Consider the following 19,233-nt stretch of genomic DNA (forward strand, 5'->3'; position numbering starts at 1 on the left):
TTGACTGACTTCCACGGGCACTTGGGATGTCTGTTTTCTCAGTCCTCATAGTTTCTCTTTTCTCATCTGTGGTCTCAGGTTCTTTTCTTAATTTCTTTATTCTCATTTCAGTGGATTTTAGATGGGAGAAGAAAGAAACATACTAATTTATTCTACTTAACTAGAAATCCAGGTGGTTGTTTGCCCATAGCATTCTCTCTCCTTTGGCTCTATTTTCTGAGCAGTTGGATCCTCACAGTACTTCACAGTATTGTGCTTTGATAACTTAAGAGTTCATATGCCTATACTCTGATGATTCTGATCAATAGTTAGAAAATTGGTTTCCTCTTTCCCTCTTTGATGTCCTTTTTAACTTAAAGGGAAGATTTTCTTTTTTCAATTGAAAGCAGAAGATTGTTGGTTGGTCTTTGAAATATGAATGCTACTTGAGAGAGTCTTTTGACTTAAATTTCCTTATATTGGTATAGTTTGGGGATTATAGCTATTTTGTAGTTTCATCTTAAATGAATGTCCTTTCCTCTTTCTTCTGTTTATTTTGGTGGTTTTCAAGAAGAGGAAGTAACCATACCTTTATTCTTTATTTTAAAATGCATTTACTACAATGTCAAAAGCAGTGTTCAAATCATACATTTCATTTAGGACTTTGAATTCCTGGATTAAGTACCCATGCCAAGAACTTTTCCTGGTTTGTATAAAAAGTTTTGCATGAAGTGTATGATTCTAGTCTGGCACATTTGGTCACAGTGAGTTTCAAGTCACAATGAACAGAGGAGAGTGCCTCCAAGAACACACATGTGCTAGAAGTATAGAGCTGTTAGATTCTGCGGCAGCAGCAGGGACTGGTTTCTTTCACTACCCTTCTTACTAGCTCTTGTCTCTCAAGGTACTACTTCTCCTGTCTGCACATCTGTTTCAAGGTCTTCATGCAAGCCAGTAGTTTCAGTTCTCATTTAAGTTACGCTTACATGAGCCGCTGGTCTCTCTCAAACCTACATGTGCTCTTTCTGCCTCAGCTCTTTACAGCTGACAAGTGTTCTCTCTTGCTGTTTCTTGTCATATTTCCCAGAACAAGAGATTGACCCAGACCATCTTTTTGTGTGCCACTTGCGGTTTGTTGTTCTAGCCAAACGATAAATTGGCTATCTTGAATCAGGTGTCCAGCGTTGTTCATCTGCTTCAAGATGTCAGAGAGGGAGCAGTAGGTCAGCAGGGCCGTGGTAAGGAACCAGAGATGGGACGGTGACCCTTGGTAGGTGAAGGAGTAGGAAAGACCTGAATACATAGGGTATTCTCTCCTTCAATATCCAGTTTGTTTTTAATAGACTACTTCAGGCAAATACTTAGTGAGGAACAAATGTTGTAAGAAACTAATATTTAAGTGTCAGAGTTGACTGGGAAATCTTTCCTATTTGATCTATTTTCAGTTTGCACTGTGAATATAGTAGCATAGTGTCAGAAAGATGACTGTACTAGACGACAGAAGTCTTGGATTCTAGACCTGGTTTTTGCCAATATTGACTTTCTTCATCAGAATTATTTTTAAAAGGTCAATGGAGTAGAATAGTTTTAAGGTACTGTGTAGATGTAAAAACGTGACTCAGATTGTGCCCTACTAAGCTGGGAAAGGTAATTTTCACAAAATTAAAAGTTCAGGTTAATGTAAAAAATTAGGAACAAGAATGATTGGACCCATATGTTAGGAAAAGATATGGGAGTTTTGTAGTGAGCCTAATTCTTTTCATCTGTACTTGTTTCATTTGAAATGGGATGGTCTTTGTTAATTGATTGAAGTCAGTTGTTAATAGTTACAAACTTTTTCCAACCTAACTTGAAATCAAGTAGTGTATCACTGTAAGTATAATATTGAAATTTGAAATGTTTTTTGCCTTTGATGCTTTTTAAGAAATAGAATTGGATATTTGGAATAATTAAGTTAAATGTGTTTCTTTTACTTTTTAGGATTTAAGTGCCCCGTATGTTCAAAATTTGTACCTTCAGATGAAATGGATTTGCATCTTGTGATGTGTTTAACAAAGCCAAGAATAACCTATAATGGTAAGTCTGGTGCTTTAAAATGCTATTTTAAATTAGAATTACCTTAGATTTTACGAATTTTATGTTTCAGGTAAAATTTAAAAGGCAAGGAACCCTGGAGGTAACTGGTTTTTTAGTTAGGTCTGATGCTTTGGCTTTACCATTCTTTCCCGACCACGATATCCAGACATTTAAAATCCTAGGCAAGATTTCTCAGTGTAGCCTTGGTACATTTTGAAATAGACTTAAAAAAAAAAAAAAAAAAACCCACACAGTTCATGCCTGGCTTTTTTCAAAAATTCTTAAATAGACAAATTTCAAAAGCCTACAAGAAATTTCATGGATTTTTCAAATGTAGTATTTGATTTGAAATAGAATGAGTAGGAAGAACACCAGTAAACAGTGAACCCAATTGAAAGGTTGACTTCTTTCAGCAAATGTCTTCTTTTCTTTAAAGATTTTATTTGTTTGTTTATTTGAGAGTATATGATTTGGGGGAGGGGCAGAGACCCTAGAGAGAGACAGGCAGACAGTCTGCTGAGTGCAAGGTCCACACCAGGAGATCATGACTCCAGCAAAATCAAGAGCTGTCACTTAAACCGCCGAGCCACCCAGGCACCCTTCAGTAAATGTCTTATGAGAACCTGTGGAGTATGAGGTGTAGTGTTAGGAGGTTGGGATACAGCAGTGCATAAAACAGATGGATCCTACCCCTGAGCATTAGCCAGAAGTTAACCAGTTTAGCCCACTTAAGAATTTGAGATTAAAAAAAAAAAAAAATTGAGATTTCTCCCCAGATTACAAAAATGCTGGGGTGGGAGGTAGACATTAATATTGACATAAACATGTTACCCTGTTTAGCTCTTGCAGACTGATTTAGGAATCTCTTTCTAATAGAGCAGTGCTTCAGCCATACCACTATAGTATTGACAATAGAACTCTTTCCCCCCACCCTTTATTTTCCAATGAATAAGTAAAAGAAGATTATAGCAGTTCCTTTGAATACTAAATGCACCTGTTGATTATATCCAAACCTTCTTTCATTGTGAAATTGAATTGATTACTTTGCATAATATAATTGAAATTCAGTTACTTAAAAAATAAACATTCTCAGGCTCAAAATTTGAGATAAAAGTGATGGGGCTTGTTTCTCATTTGTACTCCATTGTCTTATCATTACCCTCCATAATTATGTTTATTGCAAGCGTTTTAAAAATAAAAATCCTTAAATGTTAAGAGTCTAGCAGTGAATTTTGAAAGCACAAATGTTAATTCCTTGAACAGTGTTTGCACATAACCTTAGTATTCTGTACATTTCCTTTTTGTGAAAGATATATATATATATTTATACATATATAAAAATCATATATGCTACATATATGTATATGCTACAATCTTTGTGAATGTCGATATTTGGCAGTTTTTAATCTCCTTAAGTGGACTCAAGCCAAGAGTTTTTTTTTGTTTGTTTGTTTTTTAAGATTTTACTTATTCATTTGACAGAGGTCACAAGTAGGCAGAGAGAGAGGGAGAAGCAGGCTCCCTGCAGAGCAGAGAGCTGTATGTGGGGCTCGATCCCAGGACCTTGAGATGATGACCTGAGCCAAAGGCAGAGGCTTTATTTAACCCACCAAGCCACCCAGGCCCCTTAAGTCAGGAGTTTATTTTTTACTAGCTCCTGTATTTGGTGTCTTGAAGATACCTCCAAGAATCAGTACGTAACCTTTTGCTTGGGTATAGTGTTGTTGAAAAGGAACCCACAGGCCCAAAATGGTGTCACTTAGGTCAAGGCACCAAGCCAGTAAACCAAGACTTCAATACCTAACCTCACTGCAACCCCCACCCCCCCACCCCATTGTAGTCTTTAGTCAACATGAGAATTTCCTGGTCAGCACTAAGAAATGTGATGCCTCCAGTTCACCTGAGAAGGATGACCTTGACTAAAAACAGTGGATATTTTGCAAATAATTTTTCTTTTTTTCCACCTCCTCTCTACCTTTAAAAACCTTTCCTTTCTTGTAGCCCTTTCAAGCTCCCCTCTACGTGCTAGACAGAATGCTGCCTAATTCATGAATTGATTAATAAAGCCAGTTAGATCTTCAAAATTTACTCAGTTGAATTTTTGTTATTGAAAACTGTAAGCCAAGAGTTTAGGTTTTAAATACTTAATAGTCTTCAAATTCAGACATTAGTAAACTTAATGGGAAAAGCAAATAAAGGTACAGATATTTTTAAGAATGACTACCTACTTTATGGTAGGTAGATCTGAAACTTTTTAATTTGTTAAATATATTTTAGCTATCTATAAACGTTTGAAAAAAAGCAGCCAAAAACAGTTTCTTCATAAAAATGGGACAGTGGCCAGCAGTGGTAAAAGAAAAAGTTGTTTGGATTGGCTGTTTGAGGTTCGAGAGTGGTGGCTGATGGGCAGTATGCCTTCCCATTACGGTCTGCAGGAATTCTTATACCAGGCTGTTTTGAGGGCAGAACCCTGTAGGGAAGGAGAAAAAAAATGATCCGGTCTACCCTTCTGAGTTGTTGGCAGAGACCTCTAATAAAAGAGATTAATAAGAGAAAAACAAAAGTTTAGCAGTGCTTAAGACTTGTATACATGGGAGATATCATCGGAGAAGGGAGTAAATCTCTGAGATGATTTGGAATGTGGGTTTAATGCTATCTTTAGCTAAAGATCAAGAAAATGAGGGTGGGGTTGGGAGCCTCTAGTTATGGGACCTTACAGGGAAAATCAAGGTAAATAAAGTTTGTTATGCATATTTAAGTCTGGGTGTCTTCTCCACTGATAAGATAGATTCTCTTGTAATAGTCTTCTTATGACAGTTTTACAAATGGAGATTTCCTTTATAAATGCAAATTTCCCTTACAAAAGGATAATGTTTACCCTTTTTAGAGCTTCTCTTCTGTTTTTCAATCTCTTGAAAATAATCCTATACCAAAGAGGTTTATTTTGAGATAGCAGATTCTGTTACCCTTCAGTCTCCCAAATCTCATCTATCACAGGTGATAAAATTGGGCTCTAAACGGGTAAGGTAGTCATCTAGGATCACTACAAAGTTGAGAGTAAGTTGAGTCAGAAAAATCTCGTGTCAGTCACATGGTTTTCTAACTTCCAGTTTGAATTCCTAAAAATTGATTCTAAAGAAAGATGTGCATCAGAGAGGTAGGGTGTGTAAATTGTGTTGATACTTAAATGAGAATTTTTTTTAGCATGGTGTTTATTCTACCTTTTACAGCCTTTCCTAAACTAGCTAGAACTGAAATTTTGAAAAGTATTTGTTAAATGTATACTAATTTAACTATAAATATTCAGATCAAGAAGATTGATTTGTTGAGCTTATTTTTCAGACTGAATATATTTATAGTCAAACTCTACAATAGCATGAATTTCAGAAATTGAAACATAAAATTGGTGATTCAGAGTTGCAGATTTATACTCAAGAGACGTTACTTTTAAGTGTTTGGTTTCCAGACTAGCTCACAATGATTTTGGTTTTTTGTTTGTTTTCTTTAACCTGTAATAATATATACAAGTACTCAAGTCTTGGTAACTGAAGAAGAAAATTGGCTGGGTAGAAGCTCTCAGGGTTAAGGCAGCTGGCTCGACAGAGGTTCAGGTAGGAGGCCCAAGGCAGTCTGGCAGGGAATGATTCAGAATGATGTCAGTGCTTACCTAGTGCAGGTGGTGTTTTTGGCAGAATGTAAAAAATTCAGAGTGCCACCTTGAGTGTTAATCTGTATCGACTGCCCTTAAGTCAGGGACTGCCTGTTGCATGATCACTGAGTATGCTCTGGCAGTTAAGAAAGAACTAGTGAGACTTTTTTACAATGCAACTTGCTTGGTAAGTTTATTTATTGTAGGCAGGAAGAGCTACACTTTTCTGCATGCAGCGGGTGGGTATATGCTTAGTGTTGAAGGCGGGGGTGGGGGGTGGGCGGTACATGAAGGGAATATTAGATCATAAATGTTTTCTTCGAATTTCTACTCGTAAAACTACTTTCACAAGATTTCTCTCGTGCTTATCATTCAGCTTGATATTAACTATGGGTGACATACAGGCAGTCATGAGACCCTGTAAGAATGTAGCAACCAGTCTGTATTTGATCCTTATCGGAACTATGCAGGCTATAGATCCACCTTCTGGGCTAAAGGTGAACATTTTTGTCCTTCTGTAGGTCATCAATGACTATTTCATATACTTTCCCCCTTTTCTGTGTGCTTGATTGTTTAGTTTATGGACCTAATAATTCACTGGTAGTCTGTGAACTTAATATAAATTTTATGGGCATAGAGTCTATTCATTTCTTTGTTCCTCATTTTCTGGTTTCAGAACCAAAACCAAAAGATGAATACTGTTAGCAAGTTCTTAGTTTTGATTTTATTGGTCTTTAAAGTTCACTAGATCATAGCATGTTTTGTGTCCTATAAAGTTCAGTTTTATTTTAGTTTACAGGAGTGTAAATGAAGGTAGTAAGGTTCGTATTTAAGAAATCTTTGCTTTTGGGGTGCCTGGGTGGCTCAGTTGGTTAGGCGGCTGCCTTCGGCTCGGGTCATGATTCCAGGGTCCTGGGATCGAGCCCCACATCAGGCTCCCTGCTCAGCAGAGAGCCTGCTTCTCTCTCTCCCCCTCTCCCTGCTGCTCTGCTTACTTGTGCTCTCTCTCTAGCTCTCTGTCAAAATAAACAAATAAAATATTTTTTTTAAAAAATCTTCGCTTTAGTGGAAATTGGTACTTAATGCATGTGCATGTGTACCTGCAGGACATGTAACTGAAGGCTGGCTTTTCTCGAGAGTTTATTACAAACTTATCAGTGAATCAAAGCAGAGCTTTTCACAATCATCAGGAATAAACCTGAGTGCCGACAGGGTAAGATGTGACTATTACCGTAAACAAATTTGAAGAAAGATTGAGTCCCTTGGAAGGGAACTCTTTTTGTAATGAAAGTGAGGAAGAAGGTTCCCGCCTTCTGTGCAGTCCGCCAGAGAATGTAAAGCAACAGACTCAAGTGTTGAAGATCCTTATGCACCAGGCACACAGACCTGGATTCCAGTGTGGATCAGTAGCCGTCCAGTGGCATTTTAAGTTGTAAACTTGCTCTCTGCCTTATGTACTGCATTTTCTTGGTTTTAAGACCCCCTCCGCATGTTTAATCTTTATGAATTCAGAATATTTCTGAAAATGACATACCTGTTTTATTTGTGGTTAAAAAAAATTTGTCAGCCATAAAGCAGGGTTTTAAGTAAGGGGGTGGTTATCATTGTCTGAGTTTGTATAAACTTTGGCTTTTGTGGAGTTTCGATTATGTGATTTGACATACCTGTTCATATTTTGCATTGATAGTTATTGGGGTTTTGTTTTAACTTAAATGTGGATTCCTAATAGCTTTAAATTACTTTGTAAAGATCACATTATGGGACAGCATTGAGGTAAAGTTAATTTTTTTGTCCCATAAATTGTCATGCAATACAGTGAAACTGAAGGCAATAGAAAGTATCAGACCCTTTATACTGGAACATAGAAATTTTAGAATAGATGACATCCTAGAAGAGGTTGACAAAACAAAAGCACAACCGTTCTAAAACCAACATGGGTTTCCTTTAGAAAAATGCAGTCACTGTCTATTAAAGATGAACCTGTATGAAAAATTAAAAATACACAAGGAGTGAGAACAGATGTGATTATAATTACTACCCCTAAGAACTTTAGATTTATTTTCAAATCATTGTAGTGATAAAAGAATGAATAAGGAATAAGGTTAAAAAAAAAGACACATCACATAGTGAAATTAAACCGTTTAGACTTAAGTCATTGAAATTAAATAGCAACAAATAGATTGAACAGCCAATTAGAGCTCTGAGGAGAATTAGTGAGGTATAAGATGGGTCTGAGAAAATTAAGCAGAGTATAACAGCGGTGGAGAGAGGAGCCTGGGATGAGAGCATCTACCATATGTAAAATCTCAGAAAAAGAGATGGGGTTGACTTCTGGTTTCTAGCTCCACATGTAAGAAATTTGGAAGTAGCCCTCTGTCCTAAAAACTAAGTAAAAAGCTGGCTCAGACTGAAAAATCAGTAACTTTTCTTGAATTCATAAGAGGAGATGGGAGGACACAGGAAAACTGCCAGCCTCCCTCAGTGATTGCAGAAACAAGTCTCGGGTTTAGCAGACGCTCAGGAATGGGAACCACTGCGGGAAACCAATGCTAGGGTAGGTAAACCTGAACTGTAATTGATGGATTGCTGGGGGCTCAGTGCAGACAAGTCTGAGGGTTTTAAACTCCAGGGAGACCTAGTCACGGTGAGGCTCCAACAGTTTTGTAAGATTGTCCTCCAGGAGCTTGACCAGGTTCCCATTGTAAATATGGGGGAAGAATCCCCTCCTGTTCTATGGTAAGAGGAAGGAGAAGGGGGGACCATTTTGAATTACACCAGAGGACTCTTCTTAACAGGGCCTGCCTCAGAGAAACTAGTTAACCAGAACCTGACTGACCTGAGAGAAGGGAAAAACTCAACTCCAGCCCACTCTAGCCATCTCGTTCCACCTAGTGAGGGAGGAAAAAAATCCTGAGAAATATCTATGAAGTTTACAGGCCAGATGATAGGCTCACTAAGACTGTGGGACAAAAGGCACGACATATGTATGATGGGAGATGGATCTGGCAAGAGACAGTGTTTGAAAGGAAATGGCAGAGAATCTTATAGAATCGCTGAAAGACTAGAGTTCCTCCGATTTTACAGGAGCATTACGATGCTGAGCAGTATAAATAAAAATAAAATCATACCTGGAGACACCATAAACCAAGTACCTAATAAAAAGAACCTGAAAAATACTACCTTATTCCACTTGTGTTAACATTTCTAAAATGCTTTTTGATATGTGTAGTAATTTAAAATTGAGTGTGTGTTTATAAAAAGGCAATGGATCGGTCATGGTCCTGTGAGAAACTTAAACATTGTTACAGTCTTATCCATTGTATGCCATTAAGAAGTTTCATGCCTATAAGATATTAAATTCAATTTTACTGCCCTACTTTTAATACATAGATGCTCAAAAGCAGTACCAATTTGCATTAAAAAACATTGTTAAAGAACTGCAAAGTACTAACTGACTTGAACAAAGTACTAACTTTGAATTCAGCTTGCTAAGACCAAATCCTTATTTTACCACTTAATAGCTGTGTCATCTTTGTCTTGGTTTTCTCTCCCAGAAACATAGGACTAGAGGGAGTGCCTCTAATAGACTATAAGAATCAAGTGAGAAATCATGCATAGTTCTTTGTAGGTAGCGAGTGCTAAGTAAACAAGACCTGTTCTTACTAAGAGATACTACCTTTGACTTGAAGAGGTAAACCTATAGTAGGTGCCATATTTTTAACATGCTAACAAATCTGCAGTTCCTTTGATATTTTAAAAGCCCAAATTAGATGTTTTACATAGCAGAATTGTGTAAGATATGGAAAAGCAGTGGTGGGGGCTGTAGGAGGGTAATCTGATTTTGCTCTCAATTTAAAGCTGCAGTTTGATGGAAAAAAAAATTCCTGCTTTTTATGGGCACCTTGGTGGCCCCCACATCTAAAATCTAAAGTCTGAATTTGACAGGCAGATTGCTTAATCCTGTGGAAGCATAGATCCTTATTGTTTTGAGCAGAGAGCCCAATGCATGGCTGGGTCCCAGGACCCTGAGATCGGGACCAGAGCTGAAGGCAGAGGCTTAACTCAATGAGCCACCCAGGCACCCTAAGCCTAGACCCTTTTATCTCCCTATAGATATTGAAGTACTGTAGAAAGTACAGTGACTACATGTGGATAACTGTTTCACTGGAGATACATTCCTTAGAGCATCCTTTTCAAACGAGATACATAGAATAGAAATTGAACTAAAATACACAGTTCAGTGAGAAGGAAGTTCTGGTAGATTTCTAAAGCATGAGGTAGGTTTTAGATTCCATTTCTAATTTCATCAATAAAATTTCAGGATGAGGACATTTTTTTATTTACCAATTCTTGATTTGTCTTATTTCATAGATCTTTCATATCATTTGTCAGCTCTGCCTCTTCTGTGTTCTCCTTATCGTTGCTTCACTTTCATAATGTTGATTAAAAAAATATATTCTAACATTCAAGTTGAGCTTTGCTGATTTTAAGAAATCCGAAGAAACACATCAGAGATCCTAAGAAGACCAAATGAAGCAACTATACTTGTCCTCAAAGAGAGAAAGTTTTGTACTGGTTGCTGTTCTTGTTTTGGTTAAGATGTGTGGTATTGACAGTCTTATTTTCAAGGAATTCCAATACAAATATGAATAAAGTGCATTTCCAAAGTTCTCTTATTTTTTTATGTTTTCCCTCTATAAAACCAAGCTAGGGCTCAGCTCATGTCTGTCAACAGTTTCACAAAATATTTTCTCTGTATAGAAAAGTGCATAGTAAAAGATGATCTATTTAAATTATTTTGAACTTGGATCTTCCATATGCAGAAATGTTTATAAAGAAAACAATTTCTCTAAAGACCATTTAGAGAATGGTGTGGCACTTGCTGTGGAAGTGTTAGATGGAGCACAGGGAGGAGAAAGAAAGCCATGTCAGATAGGAGGAGTTGGGCTTAGTGAATGCTAGAAAGGGGAGGGAGCAGTGTTGGTTCCAGAGCTCCCCAGAGTTTCCCAGCTGTGTTAGGAAGCTGCTCCGCTATGCAGAGGGCAGGAAGAGACCAGGCAGAGGCCAGAGACCAAATAAAGAGACTAGTTCAAATTGGTAGATGACAGTTTTTTGTTTTTTAAAAATATTTAAGTAATCTCCACCAAAATGGGGTTTGAACTCACAACCCCAAGATTAAGAGTAGCACATGCCTCTGATTGAGCCAGCCAGACATCCCAGTAGGGGACAGTTTTAGTAAGCAGGGGGTTTGTCTTGGGCAGCAGCAGTGCGAGTGGATCTCTGCCTGCCAAATCTTAGAGAGGCCCTAACTAGGATTAGTTGCATATACTGTCCAAACGCTCTCAATACCACATAACTGTCTCAAGGCTGTATCCTTGAGGCAGTTTCTGGGAGTGGGGAAGGGAAGCGGAATGCACATTTTAAGGACAGAGGAGGGGATGAGGAACCTCCAGATTGCCTGGGTCTAGCTAGTGAGACAACTTGCAGTTATGGTAAGGTTCTCCAACAAGGCCTTTCAGGTGTGAGGGTTAGCAGTAGAAGTGACTCAGTTTGGGGTCAAGAGATAGTTGAGAACCTGTATCTTCTAAACAAAAAGCCAGGGATGTTGAATCTTTGTAGGCTGTGAAAATTACAAAATGTGATCTGCTCCTGCCAGTGCCCCCCCCCCCAAAGAAGGAGTAAGGATTTTTGCATAGACACTGGATATTTTGTTGAATTCAAGAAGGATTTTGGGGTGGGGGGGTACTGTTAAAGCAATGCTTGTAAATATTTTCTCAGTGACCATTAATTACTTTTTTTTTTTTTTTTAAAGATTTATTTACTTGAGACAGACTGTGAGAGCAGGAACACAAGCAGGGGGAATGGGAGAAGGAGAAGCAGGCTTTCTGCCCAGCAGGGAGCCCGATGTGGGGCTCCATCCCAGGACAGTCGGATCATGACCTGAGCCGAAGGCAGACCCTTAACAGCTGAGCCCCATAACCATTTATTACTTTTTCTCCCCCTGTTTAAGCCACAGTAGCCCTGATAATTCAAAGTACTGCCCTAGATTTGCCTCAGAGATGGCCTTGAATAGTATCTCCCCAGCCACTGAGTGGTTTGGTTTCAGGGAAGGCAGTATTAGCACAGTGGTGCTGTATTTTGGGGAGGATTGTAATTAACTCTTAACATTTTAAGTGAAGTAAGGTAATATAACAGTAAAAGCTGTAAAGAATATATTCTAGATAGCCCTCCTTTGCCATCCAAATAATCATAAGATTTATGATTTGCTTGTTTTCTTCCATTTTCTGCTAGACTGATTTGGGGTCTCCAGGCTTCTTGACCTTTCAGCACCTGCTAGATTACTGTTATTTGGGTGTTCTCTTACCTTAATCTCTTTGAACTCTATTCCTTGGTGTTTACCTCAGTCTTAGGCCTTTCCTTATAATGCTTTTTGGTGCCAGTAAACTTTTTTTTTTTTTCTAAGATTTTATTTCTTTGACAGCGCAAGTAGGCAGAGAGGCAGGCAGAGGGAGAGGGGGGAAAAGCAGGCTCCCTGCTGAGCAAGGGGCCCCATGCAGGGCTCCATCCCAGGACCCTGCCATCATGACCTGAGCCTAAGGCAGAGACTTAACCCACTGAGCCACCCAGGTACCCCACGAGCAACTTTTTTATAATTAAAAAATCTTTGACACCCAACACCTAGATATTGATTTCTAAATATTTAAAAATAAATCTCAAGTAAAAAGAACCAGATTGGCAAAGCGGCTGTTCCTAGGGCTGGAGCAGAGAAAATAAAGAGGAACCTGGAGATTTTGTGTTGTCTGAAAGCTAGGAAGTGTTTGGAATTCAAAGTAAGGTGGTGTCAGAGGGACATGGAACCAGTCTGAGAGAGCTCCCTGTGAACAATTTGAGCAACAAAATTGGTATACTGAGTTAGAACCAAAAGTTTAAGTTAAATATATCTGAGTCCATCAGTCAGTCAGTAAATGAATACAGAATAGGAAAAGTTTAACCTGGAGACTTAATCCTAAAATGCAAACCATACATTTCTTTAGTTTAAAAAAAAATTTCCACATTCACAAATGTGATATAAAAGAATTTTCTTCCAAAATCCTGTGTGCCATATATGCTCTCTGATTATAAGTACTCCCAGAATACACCTGAACATACTGTATGTGGCACATAACTAGTTTGAAGGACATGATCTTACTTTTCTTTTTTTTAAGATCTTAGTTTATTAGAAACATCGTAGTGTGCATGAGAAGGATTTAGAGGGATGAGTGCTATTATTGTACGCCCAGCAACACAAGACTTTATCATTTTTAGGGGGGAAGATGTGAGTTAATCTTTGTATTATTTTGGGTTTTATATTGTGGAATTCTCACAGTGAGGGCTTCTATCATGAAGTCTTATTTTCTTTTTTTTTTTTAAAGAATTTATTTATTTATTTATTTGACAGAGAGAGAGAGAGAGATCACAAGTAGGCAGAGAGGCAGGCAGAGAGAGAGGAGGAAGCAGGCTCCCTGCTGAGCAGAGAGCCCGATGCGGGACTCGATCCCAGGACCCTGGGATCATGACCTGAGCCAAAGGCAGTGGCTTTAACCCACTGAGCCACTCAGGCGCCCTTTTTTTTTTTTTTTAAAAAGATTTATTTATTTGACAGAGAGAAATCACAAGTAGACAGAGAGAGAGAGAGAGGGAAGCAGGCTCCCTGCTGAGCAGAGAGCCCGACGCGGGACTCGATCCCAGAACCATGAGATCATGACCCGAGCCGAAGGCAGCGGCCCAATCCACTGAGCCACTTAGACATTTTATGGTTATTACATAAAGAGTACAGAAAAGTTGAATATATAGTTTACTCAACTGGACTACCTGTGTTACCCTCTATTAAATTGGTAAGAAAGATGTGTGCTGTCTTTTTTCAAATTAAGGTAAACTTGGTATATAACATTATATAAGTTTCAGGTGTATACACTGTCCTTGCTCAGTGCTATTCTAAGTTTTCAGTTTACCTGTCAAGGAAACATGGTTTGTCTCTACATTTGTTTTGGTTCATTGAGAACCTATATATTTAGTGTGAAACTTAAGTTTATATCTAGTATTTTATAGTTTTGTTACTGTTACGAGTAGCATTTGTTTTTACCATTTGAATTTCAAACTGGTTTTGCTGATAAAAAGAGAAGTTATTGGTTATAGGTGAATCCTTGGATTTTCTAGACCTGTAACTCTCATCTGCCAATGAGTTGTTTTTGTCTTACTGCAGTAGTTTGAAGCTTAAAAATGATGTAGATAATAATGGTGCAGTGGGCAGCCTGTCTTGTTCATTGTCTTTAGTGTTTCACTGCTTAATGGATGCTTGCTTTGAGTTACGGTTAATTATATTTATTGAATACATGTCATTTTTCTTTTTTGCTTTAGGCAAAGAATAGCTTAAATTTTATTAAATGCCCCCCCCAAGATATTATGTATGTATTTGAGAGAGAGCATGAGAGGGGGTAGGGTCGGAGGGAGAACAGACTCCTTGTTGAGCAGGGAGCTGACCTGGGACTTGATCCCAACTTTCTTCCCTTTTTTATTTGTTGATAAATTATGTTGATTTTGTAATGTCTTAGTCGAGTTTGCTTGATTTCTAATGTGACTGGATTGAACTCCGTTTGACTATGTATTACTGCTCTATTAAAACATTGATACCAAACTTAACGTTAGACAAAAATTATGCTGGCAAAAATGAATGGGAATGCTCCTCTCCATCTTTGCTATAGGATAATTTAACCCAGAAAGTACTGTTCTTCTCAGATCAGATAGAGTTCACCTATAAAACCATCTACCTTTTAAAGGTAGATCAATGGCAGTCTTTCTGACTTTCGTGATCATTAGTGTGTTCAGATTTTCCTACTCCTGAGTTGGTTTTGAGAATTTGCATTCTGCTAGAAAATAAACCTTATCCTCTAGATTTTGTAATTAATTGTCATAACATTGCATATAACATTTGCTCACAGTTGTTTTAATCTTTTAATTTCTTTGGCTATACTGCCTTTTTCATTAAGATGTTTCGTTCAAATGTTACACATTTTGTTTTGTACTTTTTTGCCTTACACTAGCTAGCTAAAAGGGGCATATATTTCATTGATATTTTCAAAGAAGCTGTTTCAGAGTTGTAAATAAAGCTACTAACTTATTATTACTAAGTACAATTTAAAGCTCTTTTTTCAGGTGTATTTGTTTTGTTTTTTTTTTTAAGATTTATTTTTGTTTTTTTGAGAGAGTGAGAGCGCAGAGATGGAGGGCTGGATCCCACCAGGACCCTGAGATCAAAATCTGAGCTGAAGGCAGACTCTTTTTTTTAAGATTTTATTTATTTATTTGGCAGAGAGAGATCACAAGTAGGCAGAGAGGCAGGCAGAGAGAGAGAGGAGGAATCAGGCTCCCTGCCGAAAAGAGAGCCCGATATGGGACTAGATCCCAGGACCCCGAGATCATGACCCGAGCCAAAGGCAGCGGCTTAACCCACTGAGCCACCCAGGCACCCTGAAGGCAGACTCTTTCTTAACTGAGCCATCTAGGTGCCCCTTTTTCAGTCTTCCCATTTTAATAGTAAAACTATTTTAGAAATAGAAGTACTTTTCTTGTAAGAACTTTAGTTACTCTCTCTGGGATTTTAATATCAAATGGTCTTGTTATTTACTAGATAACTTTTCAGTTTTTAATCTGTGTGATTCAGGGGTTAGCTAGAAAAAAGGCTTCTGCATTTCAAAGATATATTTTTTGGGGGGGGAGAGATGTGTAATGAAAAGTCATTTCTGATGGTGATACTAGATTTACTTATTTTTTTAAGTACATAATCTGTGTATCTATATATATCTAGTAAATTGAGTCTGATTACATTATTGAAATAGTCTGTATCCTTGCTTACGTCTGGTCTACATAGTCTGACAGATTTAGGAAGGAGTTTTTTTACAGTATCCCCTCTATGGCTGTAATTTTATCAATTTTTTCTTTTTAAAGTCTCTTAAATTTGTTTTGGTGATACTTGCCTTGCAGCACATTTTCCCCTGGCTTTATGTATTTCATAGCTATGTTATTTACGCAGATATTTATGATTTTTCTTTTGTATTGAATGTTTTTATATTATATGCTTCTCTCTTTTGCTTTACCTAGTAATAGTCTGTTTCATCTAATATTATTTTGACTAATGCTTATTAAAAACTGAAGGGCCTGAGGTTTTAGTCTTCCTGAAACCTGACAAGTTAGCCTGCCAGTTTGATGGATTCTGGCAGAAACCAGAATCAAACAAAGGACTTCTGATGTTACTACTTATAGCAATAGCCAGACTAATCAGCATTTTCTTGTGCTCCTTCCTCTATCACCTCCACAGGGTGTGAGAAGGACTGGGTGGTATCTGCACACTCAGTAAGTTGTACTGCAGAAGAGGAGACCTGAGCTTAGGTAGGGAACCTGAATCTTTCATCCTGGGAAGTAAGCTGTCTGCCCTTGGCTCCAGAGAACACTGTCTCCATCTTCCGAGGCTGTTTGCTCTACAAAAATCACTGAAAAGAGAGCCCGAGACATGCTGAGACATGAGAGACCCATAGAGAATTGTTTCCCAATAATTTCTTTTTGTTTGCATTCACCTGCTGACTTTTAGCTCACTTTTTTTGTGTTAACTGTTTTTAATTTTGTGTTTGAATAACATGTTTGCCGTGCTCCCAAAGCAAAGAGGCACAAAGAATATCAAGTGAAGGCTCCCTCTCACCTCAGTGCCTCAGTCACCCTTTCCAGGGGCAGCCAGTCCTACCGTTCTTGTTACCCTTCCAGAAATACTTAATGCTTATGTAAATATATACACATAATCTGCCCCCACACTTTTTATATGGTGATACCATGCTTTAGATGGTTCTGAACTTCAAGTTTTTTATTCATAATATGTCCTGGAAATTATTCCAAATGAATTTCATGGTTTTTTACAATTACCTTATATTTTATAGGTGGGTGAGCCACAGTTGATGAACCAGTCCCTTATTGATGGATGTTAAATTGTTCCCGGTGTTTTGTATGTGTATGAGTAGGTCTGTGGGATACAGTCCTGGAACCCTTTGGTCCATGATGTATGTGAATTTGTTATTTCTGATAATACTTGGAGTTTTACCTTCAGTGTAGTGCTGGAGTGTATTTTCTAGTATCTCAGTTAGGATTTTTGTAAAACTGAGATTGGACTGGTGTGGGGGTAATCTTTTTTGAGTCTTGGAATCAATGTTATGCTTGCTTCAGAAGAAATCATTTAGATTTCCTTTTTCTATGCTCTGCAGCTGTATAAATAGCATTCAAATCATCTGAACTTCAAAGGTTTGGTATAACTCTCTGTGGAAGTGTCTGGGCCTCATGCTTTTTGAGGATCGCTCCAGGACAGCTGTCTCTGATTTCTATAGAAATTGATCTGTTTGGATTTCTGCCTTCAGTCTGTTTTGCTTCTTTAAAGTAGAAAATTACATATTTCATTGCTGTGTATTCTTATCAAATAAGTATCTTAAGGATTTATTTTCTGCCAAAATGTGATATTTTCCCAATTTTTTCTTAACTTAATGTATCAGTGTTTGCTGTCTTTCACCCTTTTTATTATTGGTCGTAGATACCTTTGGGTCTACCATTTTTTTCCTATTCTAAAATTCATTTCTCCGGCTTTTAAAAATACTTATTTTTTTCTGATTTCCTTAGATGTGCTTTTCCTTGTCTACTGGGAGGTATTAATTAGTTTTCTTTCGTTCTTCCTTCTTTTTTCCTTTCCTTTCTTCCTTCTTCCCTTTCCTTTTTTTTTTTTTTTTAAGATTTTATTTATTTATTTGACAGAGAGATGACGAGTAGGCAGAGAGGCAGGCAGTGGGGAGGAAGCAGGCTCCTTGCCAAGCAGAGAGCCTGAGGTGGGACTCGATCCCGGGACCCTGAGATCATGACCTGAGTCGAAGGCAGAGGCTTAAGCAGACAACTGAGCCACCCGGGCACCCTCTTCCTTCCTTTTTCGTAATAAATATGCAAGGTTGTGAGTTTTTCTCTTACAGATTCTGATATATAGTATTTTTATCACTGTTACTTTCTTCTTGTATAGATATTGTATATTTTGGGGATCGCTTCTTTAACTCAGAAGTTAAGTGAGAGTCTTTAAATTCCTAGGAGTTAGGTGCCTTTTTCTTCCAGTTTCTCTGTTTGTTTTCTAGTTTTACTATATTATGATCAGAGGATGCTCTCTGTACTATTTTTGTATTTTAATTCACTGAGTTTTTCTTTTATTTATTTATTTATTTATTTATTTTTAAAAGATTTTATTTATTTATTTGATAGAGATCACAAGTAGATGGAGAGGCAGGCAGAGAGAGAGAGAGAGAGAGAGAGAGAAGCAGGCTCCCTGCTGAGCAGAGAGCCCGGTGTGGGACTCCATCCCAGGACCCTGAGATCATGACCCGAGGGGAAGGCAGTGGCTTAACCCACTGAGCCACCCAGGCGCCCCCTACTAAGTTTTTCTTTGTGGTTAAATATGTGGTAATTTTTGGCGAACATTTTCCATATTCATGTTCAGTTTAAGGTCTTCCATATCCATCTTGTTTCTCACTTGATTTGTCATGGATTGAGGTGAATTTACGTTTACTGCTGATGTTTCTTTTTTTATTTGTATTGCCTGTACTTCTTTACTTTATAGAATATTGCTATGATTTTGTTACTACATAATTACTATAACGTAGGTGCAAATTGCATCTTTCGATGTTTAAAGGGTACTGTGTCTCTTGTGTCTCCTTTAATGCTTTTTGCACTATGACCTCATATGATATTGAATATAATTCTTTTTGTTTGTTTGTATTTGCCTGATTAGTGTTTTCCTTTTATTTTCATCTTTCATCTTTTGTTTCAGATATGGTTCTTGTGTACAATACAGGGTTAATTTTATTTGGGATCCAATCTAATCCTCCTTTTTCTTTTTTTAAACTGTGTTGGATTAGCCCATTTACATTTAGTAATGAAGCTAGTTTTAATTCTGGCGTTTTGTATTCTGCTTTTTGTTTTTATAGCTTTTTAAAAATATTGACCAAGTAGCCAGTTTTTCTTTGCTCCATATTTCTGCTTTAGTTAGGAAGAACTGTATTTCTTTTTTAAGAGATTAATTTCATAAGTGTAACTATAACTATATAATAACATTGATACTCATATTTTTACACACTATTAATTTCTTTGAGCAATGATGAAATATGAAATGATGAATGAAATGATACCCCCCCCCTTTTTAAGATTTTGAGAGAATGAGCGGGGGGGAGGGGCATAGGGAGAGGGAGAAACAGACTCTTCACTGAGTGGGGAGCCCCATGTCAGGCTGGATCCCAGGACCCTGAAATCATGACCTGAGTCAGAGTCAGACACTTTTTTTGTTTGTTTGAATTCAACAACTGAGCCACCCAGGCACCCCAATTTCTTTCCTTCTTCTAGATCTTGATTTTGGTTATTACATTATCTGTTTACATCTAGTAATATTAAATATATTTATACTTCTGTTACTTGCTTTGTCAGCT

The 19,233-nt window shown here is 37.7% G+C and overlaps 1 protein-coding gene across 1 annotated transcript in view; it reads left to right on the forward strand.

Moving 5' to 3' along the window:
* The window catches only part of ZNRF2 (zinc and ring finger 2), a 97,909-nt gene that overhangs the window by 52,534 nt on the left and 26,142 nt on the right, over positions 1-19,233 (forward strand). The window contains exon 2 of the mRNA XM_004762643.2: positions 1,960-2,055. Coding sequence (XP_004762700.2) covers positions 1,960-2,055 — 96 coding nt within the window. The remainder of the gene's footprint in view (positions 1-1,959; positions 2,056-19,233) is intronic.

This window comes from Mustela putorius, unplaced genomic scaffold, assembly GCF_011764305.1.
Source record: "Mustela putorius furo isolate JIRA1106 unplaced genomic scaffold, ASM1176430v1.1 tig00003845_pilon_pilon_pilon, whole genome shotgun sequence".
Taxonomy (NCBI): domain Eukaryota; kingdom Metazoa; phylum Chordata; class Mammalia; order Carnivora; family Mustelidae; genus Mustela; species Mustela putorius.